Raw genomic sequence first — 14,300 nt, forward strand, 5'->3', positions numbered from 1 at the left:
ATTATCGATCTGAATTTATTAGAAAGTAATATAGAGAGTAGTAAATTATAATTAGATAAAAAAGAAATTAAAAATGATTATAATAGTATCAGTCCTTAAAAATAAAACAATAATTAATAATAAAATATTCAGTACAAAATTGTAATTTAAAAAGAAATTAATGGTATTTTTTATAATTAACGTTCTTAAAAATCAACTCCTCGTGAACAAAATAATGATAATAATAATTAAAATTATTAAAAATAAAATAAATAATTAACTTTTGATAATAAAGAAATAAATTAAGATTAAAAATAAAAATAAAAATAAGATAACAAATCAAATTAAAATTAAGATTTAAATTTAGAAAAAAATTAAAAAGAATAAGAAGAATAAATTTAGCAAATAGATTAAGATTAACAAATAGTTTAAAATTAATAAAAATATTAAAATATAAAAATTGTAATTTAAAATGTAAGTAATAAATAAATCAATGATTAGGAAGTAGTTAAAAATAAAAATTAATAAAAATTAATAGAAAATAAAGAAAAATAATAAAAAAATAATAAAGAAGATAAGATTTAAATAAAAAATAATTAATAAATATAAAATGATAAAAATTTGAAAAATAAAGAAGGTAATATTAATTAAATTGAAATAAAGCGATAATAAAAAAAAATTGATAAAGAAAAATAAGAAAATTAATAAGTAGAACAAAACAAAAATAATTAACAACTAGAAAAAATATCTTTTTAAAAATAGAAATAAAATGAAATAAAAAAAGACTAAAATTAATAAGCTGAATAATAAAAAGAAAAAGTAAAATTATCATAGGAATAAGAAAAAAAATAAAACCAAAAATAATTAATAGACTAAGATAAAAATTAATAAAACGTTTTAATTTAGTAAAATAGTGATTTTGAAATTAAAAAGGATTAAAATAAATAAAAATAGTTATAATGTATTTAATAAATATAAGAATAAGAAGCTTAAAAAAATGATATAAACAAAAAATAATATGAAATTATTAAATAAAATTAAGATTAAAATTAATAATAATAGGAAAAATAAGTTTAAAATAAAATTAATGAAAAAGAATCATAAAATGAATAATAAAAATTATAATCTGAATAAAATAAATAAAAAATTATTGAGAAATAGTTTTAAGAATTAGCAACAACAAAATAATTGAACTAGGATAAAAAACAATAAAAATAAAAATAAAATTAAGAATATTTATAAAAAGAATTAAAAGAACATTAAAAAGAACAATAAATAGAATAATAAAAAGATGTATAAAAAGATGTATAAAAAGAAGTATAAAAAGAAGTATAAAAAGAAGAATAAAACAAAGAATAAAACAAAGAATAACAAACATAATAAGAAAATGAATCTAAAAATACTAAATAAGAATAAATAAATAAATATGAAAATAAAAAGTAAGATTAGGAACAATAAAAAGATCAAAAAAATTAAGAAGAAAAATAATAATAAGTTGATAAAGTTTTAAATAATAATAATAATAAATAATAAAATGATTAAGCATAAAAAATATAATAAAACTAATAAGATTAAATAATTAAAGAATAAGCTTAGTAAAAAAACGAAGAAGTAATAGAATAATAAAATAAATAAAAAAAGGAAAATAATGTTTAGTAATAAGAAGAATAAAATAATGTTAAAGTTCATGTAATTGAAAAAGATGAAAAATAAGAAGAAAAGTAATAATAATTAACAGAAACTAATTAAGATTAATTCTAAAATTAAAAAATAATATAAGATTAAAACTAATATGAAAAATAAAATTAATAAAAAGAAAACTAGAATTAAAATAATGAAGAAAAACAATAAGAATAAAATTTATAATAATAAATAACTTAAAATATTGAAGAAATATAAAAAGATAGAGACTAAAAATAAGAATATAAAATTTAAGAAAAAGAAGTAGATATATAAAAATAAGAATAATAATTAGATATAAAATAAACAAAATAAAATATTAATTAAGAAATTCAAAAGTAAGAAGAAAATAAAGAAGAATATCTCTAATAAAGTAAAACATAATAAAACGAAGTAAATTAATTAAAAGAATAATTGTTAGAATTTTAATAAGAAAAACATGAATAAAAAGTTTCCAGTAAAAATCAAGAAGATAAACCAGAAAATTAATAAGAAGATATAGTTAATTAATTATCAGTAAATTAAGAGGAAGAAAAATAAGAATAAATAAAAATAGTTGAGAATTAGGAAGGAAACCAATAAAATGATGAAAAACAACAAGTTAAATAGGAAGTATAAAAATAAAAAGAAAAACAAATATAAAAAGAAGAACAAATAAAAGAAATAGTCTAAAATCAAGGGTAAATTGAAAATTTATTAGATATGAATAATAAAAATTTAATAGAAAAACTTAAATAGATAGAATAAAATAAAGAATAATTAATAGAAAATAAATAAATATAATAAGAGTAATAAATAGAATAAATTTAAAATTAAAAAGAAGAAAAGAATTAAAAAAAAGAAAAAATAAAAGAAGAAGAAAAAGAAAATGAAAAAGAATAATAAACCTAATAAAAAAATACAAAATAAATATTAGAATAAAACAAAGAATAATAAACATAAGATATTAAGATTACTTAATAAGAAAAAGAAAAATAATAAAAATAATAATAATAATAATAATAATAATAATAATAATAATAATAATAATAATAATAATAAAATAATAATAATAATAAGAATAAGAATAAGAATAAGAATAAGAATAAGAATAAGAATAAGAATAAGAATAAGAATAATAATAAGTATAAGAATAATAATAATAATAATAATAATAATAATAATAATAATAATAATAATAATAATAATAATAATAAGAATAAGAATAAGAATAAGAATAAGAATAAGAATAAGAATAAGAATAAGAATAAGAATAAGAATAAGAATAAGAATAAGAATAAGAATAAGAATAAGAATAAGAATAAGAATAAGAATAATAATAATAATAATAATAATAATAATAATAATAATAATAAGAATAAGAATAAGAATAAGAATAATAATAATAATAATAATAATAAGTATAAGAATAATAATAAGTATAAGAATAATAATAAGATAAAGAATAAGAATAAGAATAATAATAAGAATAATAATAAGTATAAGAATAAGAATAAGATAAAGAATAAGAATAATAATAATAATAGTAATAATAAAAATAATAATAATAATAATAAGAATAAGATAAAGAATAAGAATAAGAATAATAATAATAATAATAAGAATAAGAATAATAATAATAATAAGTATAAGAATAATAATAAGATAAAGAATAAGAATAAGAATACGAATAATAATAAGAATAATAATAAGTATAAGAATAAGAATAAGATAAAGAATAAGAATAATAATAAGAATAAGAATAAGAATAAGAATAAGAATAATAATAATAATAATAATAATAATAATAATAATAATAATAATAATAATAATAATAATAATAATAATAATAATAATAATAATAATAATAATAAGTATAAGAATAAGAATAAGAATAATAATAATAAGTATAAGAATAATAATAAGATAAAGAATAAGAATAAGAATAATAATAATAATAAGTATAAGAATAAGAATAATAATAATAATAATAATAATAAAAATAATAATAATAATAATAATAATAATAATAATAATAATAATAATAATAAGTATAACAATAATAATAAGATAAAGAATAAGAATAATAATAAGATAAAGAATAAGAATAAAAATAAGAATAAGAATAAGAATAAGAATAATAATAGGAATAATAATAAGAATAATAATAAGAATAATAATAAGAATAGGGATAATAATTATAACAAGTATAAGAATAAGAATAAGAATAAGAATAAGAATAAGAATAAGAATAAGAATAAGAATAAGAATAAGAATAAGAATAAGAATAAGAATAAGAATAAGAATAAGAATAAGAATAAGAATAAGAATAAGAATAAGAATAAGAATAAGAATAAGAATAAGAATAAGAATAAGAATAAGAATAATAATAAGAATAAGAATAATAATAAGAATAAGTATAAGAATAAGAATAATAATAAGAATAAGAATAAGAATAATAATAGTAATAATAATAAGAATAATAATAGGAATAATAATAAGAATAATAATAAGAATAATAATAAGAATAGGGATAATAATTATAATAAGTATAAGAATAAGAATAAGAATAAGAATAAGAATTATAATAGGAATAATAATAAGAATAATAATAAGAATAATAATAAGAATAGGAATAATAATTATAACAAGTATAAGAAAAATAATAAGAATAAGAATAATAATAAGAATAAGAATAATAATAAGAATAAGTATAAGAATAAGAATAATAAAAAGAATAAGAAAAAGAATAGCATTAACTTTAAAAATAAGTTGAAGTTAAATAACAGTAAAAACTAATTGAACAAGAATAATAAAAGCAATAAGAATAAGATTAACAAAAAAAACGATATGAAGAAGAATAAAAGTAAGAAGAAGAAGAAAACCTTTTAAAAATAAACCCATAAGATGAATAAAAATCAATAATAAGTTCTCATCTAAATGACAGTAAATCAAGGAAAACATTAACAAAAAAATATAAACTTCCCATAGATTTCGAAAAATGGGATTAAGAAAAATGCTTAGAACTCTTAAAAATAGACGATCTTAATTTTTTTGCACATTACAAATTGGCAGTATTGGCCTTTTAACAAAATAATATAGAAGAAGCTTTAAGTCATTTATTAAAGACAAATTAAGTAAACTAGGATTTTTTACCAGAAAAAGTCAATTTGGGTATTGCTGAAATATACTTTTATTAAGCTAATTGGGAAAAAGCTTTATTTTATTATAAATAATTATATAAAACAAATTATAAAAAATACGACTCACTTAATTTTATAGCAAAATGTTTCAAAAAATTAAAAAATGTGGAATCAGCAATAAAAACATATGAAAACGCAATACTACATAATGTCAATAAAGATTATTTATGCTTTTATAAATTAGCTGTTTTGTAGTAAAAAGATAATAAAATACAGTAAGCAATTGATAATTACTAAAAAGCACTTTCGTTAAATACTAAAAATATTAAAATATTAAATAAATTGGCACTTGTACATATTGAATCGGCTAATGAAGATGAAGAAGAAGAAAAATAAAATATGTAAGAAGCTTTTTCTTATTTAATGTAAGCAATATAATTAGATGAAAATAATTATGATTCATTAATTTTATTGGCAAAGTATTACGATAAGAAAAATTAAATTGAAAGTGCAATAAAGTTTGCATAAGAAGCAGTAAAATAACCTAATTCAGCTATAAATTCAATTTATTATTTAGGTTTATTATATTTTAAAAATAAATAATTAGATTAAGCTACACTTTGCTATAAAAAAGTTCTAAGTATTAAAATAAATATATATATATATATATATTTTAAATAAAAAATAAATAATTAAAGATTAAGATTAGTAACATTTATTAAGCATAATAGATTATGCAACAATTTTGAGTTTATAATCAAATTTTGAAAAAGCTAGGAAATACTTTAAGTATATATATATATATATATATATATATATATAAATATATATATATATATATATATATAATTTTTTTTAATATATATTAATATATATTATTTTTATTTTATTTATTTTTTTTTATTTTTATTTTATTTTTTATTTTATATTTTTAATAAATAAAATATCTATTTTTATTTTATCTTTCTTTATACATATATATTTAAATTAAAATTATTTATGTATAAATTTATAGGATAGCATTGAAAATTAATCCAAATAATATAATATGTAATCTTCGATTAGGAAAGATATATCTAAAAAAATTAAAGAATGTAGATTTAGCAATAGAATGCTTTTTAAATGTTTTATAAATAGAGCCTGATTATAGTAAGGTTCATTATTAATTAGGTTTAGCATATATAGAATAAAAAGATTTTAAAAAAGCAACAGAATATTTAAAATAATGTATTTTAATAAATCCAAATTATGCACCAGCATGGAAATCAATAGGTTTTAAAATATAATTTAAATTTGTCTATCATATTTATTAATTTTTCCTTAATATAATAAATATTAAATATAATATCACATAAAAAAGCTTTTTAATTTTTATAAATATAAAAATTAAAATAAAAAAAATTAAATAGAAAATATATTATAAAAAAAAATAAAAAAAAATTTAAGTATCAATATAAAATATTTTTAAATATATATAAATATAAATATAAATATATATATATATTTATATAATTTTATATATTTTTTTATATATAAATTTATTCACATTTACTTATATAATAAATTTTTAATTATAAATAAAGGCAATATTTTTTACGAATGTTAAATTTCTGAAAAAGCAATAAAATATTATCAAAAAGCTAATTAACTTGATAAAAATGATATTGAAAGCAAAATAGGAATAGGTAGTTGTTATTATTTATAAGAAAACTACGACCAAGCTATCTAAAATTACATAGAAATTCTTAAAACTTATTAAAATGAAGAAGTAGAGTATAATTTAGGCAACTGCTATTATATGAAAGGCGATTTTGAATCTTCAATCAAACATTATAATAATTCTTTATAAATAAAAAAATCTAAACCTGAATGTTTATATAATTTAGGAAATGCATACTGTTCTTTAGAAAGATATTAAGAAGCCTTATAATGTTTCTAAGAATGTGTATAAATGGATCCTAATAATAGTTTTGCTATATATAATTAAGCTATTATATATTATATATAAAATTAATTTGACTAATGCTAAACTTATTTTGAAAATGCAATCACTAAAAATCCTTAAAATGTTTAATGGAGAAATTATGTTGCAAATATATACTTTGAAAAGGGAGAATTTTAAAAAGCTTTGGGTCATTTATTGGAATCTTTTAATATTTAAAATAATAATTTTGATACTCTAATTTAAATTTCTTTAACATATTATAAATTAAATAACTTATAAGAGGCTCTTTAATATATCAAAGTATATATTGATATTTTTTTTTTATATAATATTTTCTTTTTTAATATAAATATAAATATATATATATAATATATATATATATATATATATATATATATATATTTTAGATGGCTTTAGATTTAGAACCTGAAAATTAAGATGCTTATAAATTATTTGAATAAATTAATTAATCTGATAATAATTTGAACATTAATTTCAACATTGGTAGTTCTAGAGATTATAAAGATCATAAATCTGTTATTAACTAAAGAAGAGGAAGTTCTAAATAAATGAGCACTTTGAGATTAAATAATTAAACTTCTAAAGAAAGTGGAGATAAGAAAAATAGTTCATTTAATAGTATAAATCATGATAACTCTAAATTTTTAAAACCAAAATATTGATTTTATCTGTATTTTATAAATTTATTTTTTCATATATATAAATATTTATTTTTAAATGCAAATTTAATTTATTTATTTAAAAAAAAAAAAAAATTAACAAAATATTATTTAAATAAAATATGAATTTTAATATTATTTTTTAAATTACTTCAATAATATTTTTATTTTTATTTTTCCTTAAAAATAATCAATTTAATTTAGGAGGATACATAACTTTATAATAATCAGAAGGAATATTATAGATAAATCTGTATAAGTGTAAATATATTTTTTTAACTATATTCTTCTTATAAAAGATTTATTTATCATATTAAAATTCATTTTTAAATTTTTTTGGTATAAGTAATTTCTAATGAGAGCTTGCCAAAAACTTAATTAAGTTATTAATATTATTACATTAAATAATTTATTCATCTTTTAATTTATAACTTAAATATAATGAAAACTTTTCATTAACCTTTTTTACAATTTTTATATATTAATTTATATTAAGAAATATGAACAAAAAAAATACCTTTTTTACAAATGAAATAAATTATAAATCTTAATATTTGAAGTTTTCATTATAATTATAGAAAAGAGATTAAAACTCTTTATTATTTAATATAAATTTATTAAATAAAAATAAAAATCATTAAATAATAATTACATGAACGGACTGTTTATTCTAATATTTCTTTAACTACATATTAATTATGTATATATGTTTTTTTATAAAAGTTTAGTCCTTTAATAAATTTCATAATAACTAATAAATTTTTATTCATTTTGAAAAATAAAATAATATAATGTATAATATTAAATATAGATTTTACTTATTAAAATAGCTATTAATCTAAAAGGAATTATTTATATCAAAATCAATAAAAAAATACAGAAAATTAATGAATATTAAGTTTTCTTTTCATGCTACCAAGTAATCAAGTTTTTAAATTTTTCACAAAATCCAACAATTTAAAATAAATGATAATAAATAATTAATAAATATTTTTTATATTTTTTCATTTTCTTTAATATTCCTTCTAGTTCAACAATAGTCATTTATGATAAATTTAAATATTTTTAAACCTAAATTTATTTTTTAGTAAAAACTTTTTCCTCAAAATAATCTTTATTTTAAATATCTAATTTTATCTTACTTTCTAAAAAGTTTTTTACTTTAATTCCATATTATTATTTATTTAATAAAGTAAAAATAATAAAAAATAAAATCGAATATTAAAAAAATTAGTTTAACTTAAATTAAAAAACAAATGTAATTAAAATCTAAAAAAATAAAAAATGTGAATATAATTAAATACAAAAAACTTACTATATAAAAAATTATTGATATTCTATGATATCTGAAGTTAAATAATTCAGAAATAGAGTTGAATTTATTTTTTACTTATGCTTTAATCCTTCTGATTCTATTTTTTGTAATTTTAAATTAAATTCTTTCATTATTTGTAAATTCAGTTTTACTTATCACAAAACTTTCATATAAATCAATTTCAGAATGAGCAAAAAAACTTTAAATATTTGAAAAATCATTAATTTTGCAAATTGCTACACCTATTTTTTCTTCTGATTAATTATAAATATTTAATTCGACATACTATTTTTTTTTTATATTTACAAAAAAAGAAGAATAAAAATATATTTTATTTATTACAAAATTTTTATGTTTTTATATATTAATCTATAAATCTTGTATTTATAATTAGCAAGTTCCTAATTATGATTCTTTTAGACCATCACTGAATACTCCCATTTAATATTATTATTTCCATAATTAGAGTTCTATAAAAGAATAATTATTAAATATTGGCAAAAATATTTTAGTAGAATAATTAATCTAATTTTCTTATTTTAATTATTTTTTGTGAAGATTTATTTATATTTAATTATGTAATATTTTAACAAAATAATTTGCAAATTTCTCACTTTTAAGTAGTATAATATTTTAAACTTTATTATTTAAAAACAAACTAATTAAATATATATAATTAAAAAAAAAATACTTTCTAAAATTATTTTTCCTGTAGATTTGTATTTTTTATTAATTTAATTAGACTATTCTATTCTTTTTTTAAATAAAGTTAAATATTCAATATTTTATTTATTATCACAATCTTAAATATTTTCCATTATTAGGATTTATTTAACAAAATTAGACTTTATAAGCATCAAATTAATGCCCTAAACTCTAATTATTATTTTTTAAATATATTTTTTAATCAAAATATAATTTTACTAAGACAGATATTTCATTATTTTATTTCATTTGTTATTAGATGCATATTTATATTTAATCACATGGAATAACAAATTCACATGAACTATGTGCATTTTTAAATATTTATATAACATCATCTAAAAAATTAATAGAGCATTTTAGCCATTCATCATTATTATTTATTTTAAAAAATCTTATTTTATTTTTTAATATAAAAAAAAAAATGAAAATATTAGTAATTTTATATTACAAATCAAATGTTTTTATTTTTTCATCATTCAATTATTATTCTTTTTTTTCTTTTTTAATTTAGTTAATCTAATTAGTTTATTATGCGCTTTTTATTATTTATAAAATTGATTTCTTAAGCTTTTTTCAAATATTAAACAATAAAACAAATTATATATGTCTATATTTAAAATATTAATATTTACTTAGGCCTATTTTTTCTCAATTTAAATTTAATCGGTATCATCAAAATCGATAATTTCTTTTAAATATTTATAACCTTTAGCTTAAATTTTATTTTATATTTCCTAAACACTTTTTAATACTTATGTATCAGAATCATTATTTAATAATTATTAAACATATTAATATGATCCAATAATTTATTCTAAATTTTATATTTTATTAAATTTGGAATGTTCTAAAAGTGTAGAAGCAGTAAAAGACTATGAATGTTAATTGATATTAAATTAATTTTATGGACTTTATTAATTTAATTATTTTTATTTAATTTCTTATTCTTTTTGATCAATATATACTTATAATTTATCTTTTTATTTATTATTTAATAACTACATATCTTTTTCCTATTCTAATCGTATTCCAACTAAAAATAATTTGTTTATAAAATAATATATTTATAAATAAAAATAAAACATAAAAATTTATAAATCATTTGTCTAGCCATTTGTTTGCTTTTCAAATTTAAATTAGTTTGTACTATTAATGCATCCATAATTTTCTCAAATTATTCATCCCTTTTCAATTACTTCTAAAAAACTTTTATTTTTCCAGGAAATTCAGGTAAAATAATATTTGGAAATTAAATAGTTGCCTTAAAAAATATAATTCAATAGAAAATAAATATAAAAAAATTAATAAATAAATATGTTAATAATAATTTTAAGAGATAATATTTTTTAATTTTTTAATTTATAAAAATAAATATATAATTATTTATTTAATTTAACTGCTTCATATAAACCTTTGAAATGTTAGCTTTCTTTATATACTATATCTTTAAAATGCATATTTTCAAATTATGCTTCTATATGAATATGAAATTTCTATTATTTTATTTTTTTAAATTAAAAAAATTCGATAAGTTTTTTTTTTTTTTTTTAAATGATATACTGCATGATTTAAAAGCTTTTTTTCTTCTTGTATTTTAAATACTATATTACCTTATTCGAAATTTTATAAACTTATTTTAAATTAACTCTTTATATCATTTTAATGATTTTCAATTTAATTAAAAGATTACTAATTATCATCGGTATCTATTTAATTTTTGTTAATAAAATATATAATATATCAATTATAAATCATACTGGATAAATATGTATTCGAATTATCTAAATTATTAGAAGTGCTTTTAATCATAATTACTGAAATATTATTTTTAAATTATTATAAAAAAATAGTTAATCCAAATATATAAATAAATATTATTAGATATAAAATTAATTCTTTTATATATATTTTTTTTAATTCAATATTTAACTAATCTGTTTTTTTTATTATAAAAATAACCATTAAAAAATTAAAATAAATCGCTTAAATATAAAGTTTTAAATAAAAGCAAAATAAAAAAGGAAAAATAAAAATGAGTCTATCTAATTTAGCATAGTTCGGTTAAATGGGTTTAAATTAAAATTATTCTTAATACTAAAATTCACCTATAAAAGATTTTTCATAGGTTAATCAGTTTCCTTATTTCCCTGTTTAAATTTTAATGGTTCCATATTAAGTATAACCTACTATGATAAACTCTTCTTTTATGTCTCATCCATAACCAACAGTATTACAAATAATTCCTTATTAATAAGATTAATCATAAAACCAAGCCAAACAATAATATTAAAATGAATAAAATATATCCTAAAATAATATAATGAATTAATATTAAGAAAGTCCTAAAATAATAAAAAAAAAGTTAAGTTTTTAAAACCAATTAAATTTTGAAGGAAAGCCAAGCTAAAATTTTCTTGAAACACAAAATTAAAATTAAAAATGGTAATAACAATAAGAATATTAAAATATTTTAAAAACTCAATAAGAAATAAAAAAGTTTAAAAATGAGCAATTAAAAGAATAGGAAAAATTAGAACTAGAAAAACTTATGTAGGAAAAATTAATATAATAATTGTATAATAAAGCAGCCATTCAAAGAGATTCAAATGGGAATATTTTAACTACGAAAATAAGGCCTGGAAATAGAAATTTTTAAAGCATGGATTGGTTTTCAGGAAATTAATAATATCCAAATAATATGGAAACTACTAAAAATATTTTTTATAAGCATAGTAGTGTATGTTGTTTATATTTTTAAAGGAATTAAGTATTTTTTTAAAAAAAATTAAAATTATAAAGATTCCAGATTTAGAAATAATTAATTAAGATATTAAATAGAAAAGAGATTTAGAGAAAAAAATATAAGTAGAAAGATAACAATTTTAAAGTTAAAGTAATATCGATGATATTCATTAAAATTCAAATCATATTAGATAAAGCTATGATTCTCGTTAAGATTTAGAAAAGCTTAAAAAAGCAGAATAAGCTATTTAACTATAAAAAGACATTCTTGAGCTTAGAAAAATATAAGATATTAGAGACGGATAACTTGAAGATTTAAGAATATAAAGAGAAAGATTAGATAACGAATAATAATTATAAATTTAATAAAAATAATTAAAAATAAATATTGAGTAAATAAAAAAAAAAAATATTATAATATAAACAAAAATAATGAAAAAAATTAGCCAAAGTAAATAATATAGTGAATAGTAAAATAATGATGAAAAACAAGAAAAAATGCAATATGAATAAAAATAAGACCTAGAAAAAATCAAGCAAAAAATATTAGGAGAAATCCCTTAAGAAATTTCAAAAATAGTAAAATAAACCATAAACGGAGAAATTCAATCTATTAGATATGAAATAAATTTTCATAAAAATAATATAGAAGAACAAATATAATAAATTAAAAGCCAAATAGATAAAGCAAATGAAAAAAAGGAATAAACAGATATTAATTTAAATTCTTTGAATGAATAATTAAGCAAATAAAACATAAATAATTTACAAAAAAATAGCTATACATATGAATCTTTTATTAAGATGCAAAAGTCGAATATTTATGCCAGTAAAGATATTTTCCTTTTACCAAAATAAAAATACAAAATAGAAAATGAATAACCTTTGAAATAAAAAAGTGAATTAATTGAAAATAAAAAATGTGTAATTAAAAAAAAAGAATAACCAGATTTTATTGAAACAAAGCCTTATAGAGTAAGCTAGGTTTTGGAAATTCCTGGAACATTTATATAGGATAAAGATGATATAGATGCATATAAAAAATATTTAGTAAAAAACAAAAAGAGATTAAATAGAATGGAGAAGATAGAATTAGTGAAAGAATAATAATAAAAATATGAATAAATTAATTAATTTTTTGCAAAAAGCACAACTTAAAGTGATTCTGATGATGACCTAAAATTGCCAACAAAAGATAGTCATTAGAAATAAATTAGATATAATTCTGTGAATATTTAAAAAGATAATTTATAAAATAATTGCTAAATTTAATAATAAAATGAATAATAATTTTCTTTAGAAAAAATAAGAAAAAAGAGCTCATAGACTTCATTTAAAAAAGAACTTAAATAATTTATATAATTACCATAATTAGTGTAAAAAAATAGTCCTTAATTTTAATAAAATAGTATTTAAATACAATAATAGTAAATATAATAAAACAATCCGATAAATAGCATTTAGATATAATAATAACCAAAATAAATATAATAAAATCAATTTAGAAATAGTATTTAGATATAATAAGAATTAAAATTAAGTTAATAAATATAAACTAATAATAATATAGAAGTATAAGAATAATAAGAAACAAAATTAAGTGAACCTAAAAATAGCATTTTAATTGAGCAATCGTAGGAAAATAGACAAAGCTAATAAATTTAACATAAAAAAAGCCAATAATTCTCATAGATTTCGCAATAAAATAATAAATTAACTATTTAAAATGAATTAAGAAATAGTTAGTAATTAAAATATAATTAATTGAATAATAGTTAATAAGTTTAAATTGAAAAAAGTATTTAATTAAATATAATTAATGAAAATAAAAATAATATTTATTAATCAAAAATAGAAAGAAACAGTTAAATTTCACAATAAAATAATTTAAATATACAAAATTAATGAAAATAAATAAAAGCTTGAATATTTTTATAAACTTAAAATATTTTTTTAATTAAAAATAATAAAAAAATTATTTTTTTACTAATTAAAAATTTTAGAAAAATAAAACAAATGTAAAAATAAAATTATCTAACAAAAAAAAATTAAATTTTAAAATAAATAAATATATATATATATATATATATATATATATATATTATTTAAGTTGAGAATTCTTATAAAAA

General features: G+C 14.8%; 4 protein-coding genes across 4 annotated transcripts, besides 33 other annotated features; 3 read left to right on the plus strand and 1 right to left on the minus strand. All coding sequences in view use genetic code 6, as the record gives it.

Moving 5' to 3' along the window:
- The first annotated feature begins 282 nt into the window (after nt 1-282).
- Nucleotides 283-336: a microsatellite.
- Nucleotides 337-381: 45 nt separating this feature from the next.
- Nucleotides 382-432: a microsatellite.
- A 60-nt stretch (nt 433-492) lies between these two features.
- Nucleotides 493-549: a microsatellite.
- Nucleotides 496-541: a microsatellite.
- A 670-nt stretch (nt 550-1,219) lies between the features above and the next one.
- Nucleotides 1,220-1,340: a microsatellite.
- Nucleotides 1,223-1,350: a microsatellite.
- Nucleotides 1,230-1,328: a microsatellite.
- Nucleotides 1,319-1,350: a microsatellite.
- Nucleotides 1,351-1,721: 371 nt separating this feature from the next.
- Nucleotides 1,722-1,788: a microsatellite.
- A 454-nt stretch (nt 1,789-2,242) lies between these two features.
- Nucleotides 2,243-4,822, plus strand: IMG5_181180 (hypothetical protein; the record flags this gene model as incomplete). The annotated part of the gene is made up of 4 exons (XM_004027485.1): nt 2,243-2,339; nt 2,857-3,350; nt 3,786-4,584; nt 4,785-4,822. The coding sequence occupies 4 exons, from the start codon at nt 2,243-2,245 to the stop codon at nt 4,820-4,822; spliced, it is 1,428 nt and encodes a 475-aa protein (XP_004027534.1).
- Nucleotides 2,277-2,323: a microsatellite.
- Nucleotides 2,280-2,316: a microsatellite.
- Nucleotides 2,468-2,523: a microsatellite.
- Nucleotides 2,495-2,538: a microsatellite.
- Nucleotides 2,618-4,390: a microsatellite.
- Nucleotides 4,823-5,566: 744 nt separating the features above from the next.
- Nucleotides 5,567-5,659: a microsatellite.
- Nucleotides 5,572-5,629: a microsatellite.
- Nucleotides 5,655-5,715: a microsatellite.
- Nucleotides 5,657-5,715: a microsatellite.
- Nucleotides 5,660-5,701: a microsatellite.
- Nucleotides 5,661-5,699: a microsatellite.
- Nucleotides 5,716-6,153: 438 nt separating the features above from the next.
- Nucleotides 6,154-6,282: a microsatellite.
- Nucleotides 6,155-6,223: a microsatellite.
- Nucleotides 6,233-6,290: a microsatellite.
- Nucleotides 6,247-6,314: a microsatellite.
- Nucleotides 6,250-6,292: a microsatellite.
- Nucleotides 6,251-6,323: a microsatellite.
- Nucleotides 6,324-7,036: 713 nt separating this feature from the next.
- Nucleotides 7,037-7,075: a microsatellite.
- Nucleotides 7,070-7,128: a microsatellite.
- Nucleotides 7,129-7,133: 5 nt separating this feature from the next.
- On the plus strand, nt 7,134-7,471 carry IMG5_181190 (hypothetical protein; the record flags this gene model as incomplete). The annotated part of the gene is made up of 1 exon (XM_004027486.1): nt 7,134-7,471. The coding sequence occupies one exon, from the start codon at nt 7,134-7,136 to the stop codon at nt 7,407-7,409; it is 276 nt and encodes a 91-aa protein (XP_004027535.1). The 3' UTR covers nt 7,410-7,471.
- A 2,994-nt stretch (nt 7,472-10,465) lies between these two features.
- Nucleotides 10,466-10,500: a microsatellite.
- A 117-nt stretch (nt 10,501-10,617) lies between these two features.
- IMG5_181200 (hypothetical protein) lies at nt 10,618-11,025 on the minus strand (the record flags this gene model as incomplete). Its single annotated transcript, XM_004027487.1, has 3 exons — nt 10,990-11,025; nt 10,827-10,922; nt 10,618-10,690 (listed from the first exon to the last, which is right to left on the minus strand). Exons 1-3 carry the CDS (start codon nt 10,992-10,994, stop codon nt 10,618-10,620), a joined length of 174 nt encoding a protein of 57 aa, XP_004027536.1. The 5' UTR covers nt 10,995-11,025.
- A 405-nt stretch (nt 11,026-11,430) lies between these two features.
- IMG5_181210 (hypothetical protein) lies at nt 11,431-14,079 on the plus strand (the record flags this gene model as incomplete). Its single annotated transcript, XM_004027488.1, has 3 exons — nt 11,431-12,166; nt 12,229-12,563; nt 12,618-14,079. Coding segments are annotated over 3 exons (2,532 nt in total), but the record flags the coding sequence as incomplete, so codon positions are not given.
- Nucleotides 11,879-11,934: a microsatellite.
- Nucleotides 12,549-12,601: a microsatellite.
- Nucleotides 13,060-13,109: a microsatellite.
- A 160-nt stretch (nt 14,080-14,239) lies between the features above and the next one.
- Nucleotides 14,240-14,273: a microsatellite.
- The last annotated feature ends 27 nt before the right edge of the window (nt 14,274-14,300 follow it).

The sequence above is a fragment of the Ichthyophthirius multifiliis genome (assembly GCF_000220395.1).
Source record: "Ichthyophthirius multifiliis unplaced genomic scaffold scaff_1120509251321, whole genome shotgun sequence".
Classification (NCBI taxonomy): Eukaryota; Ciliophora; class Oligohymenophorea; order Hymenostomatida; genus Ichthyophthirius; species Ichthyophthirius multifiliis.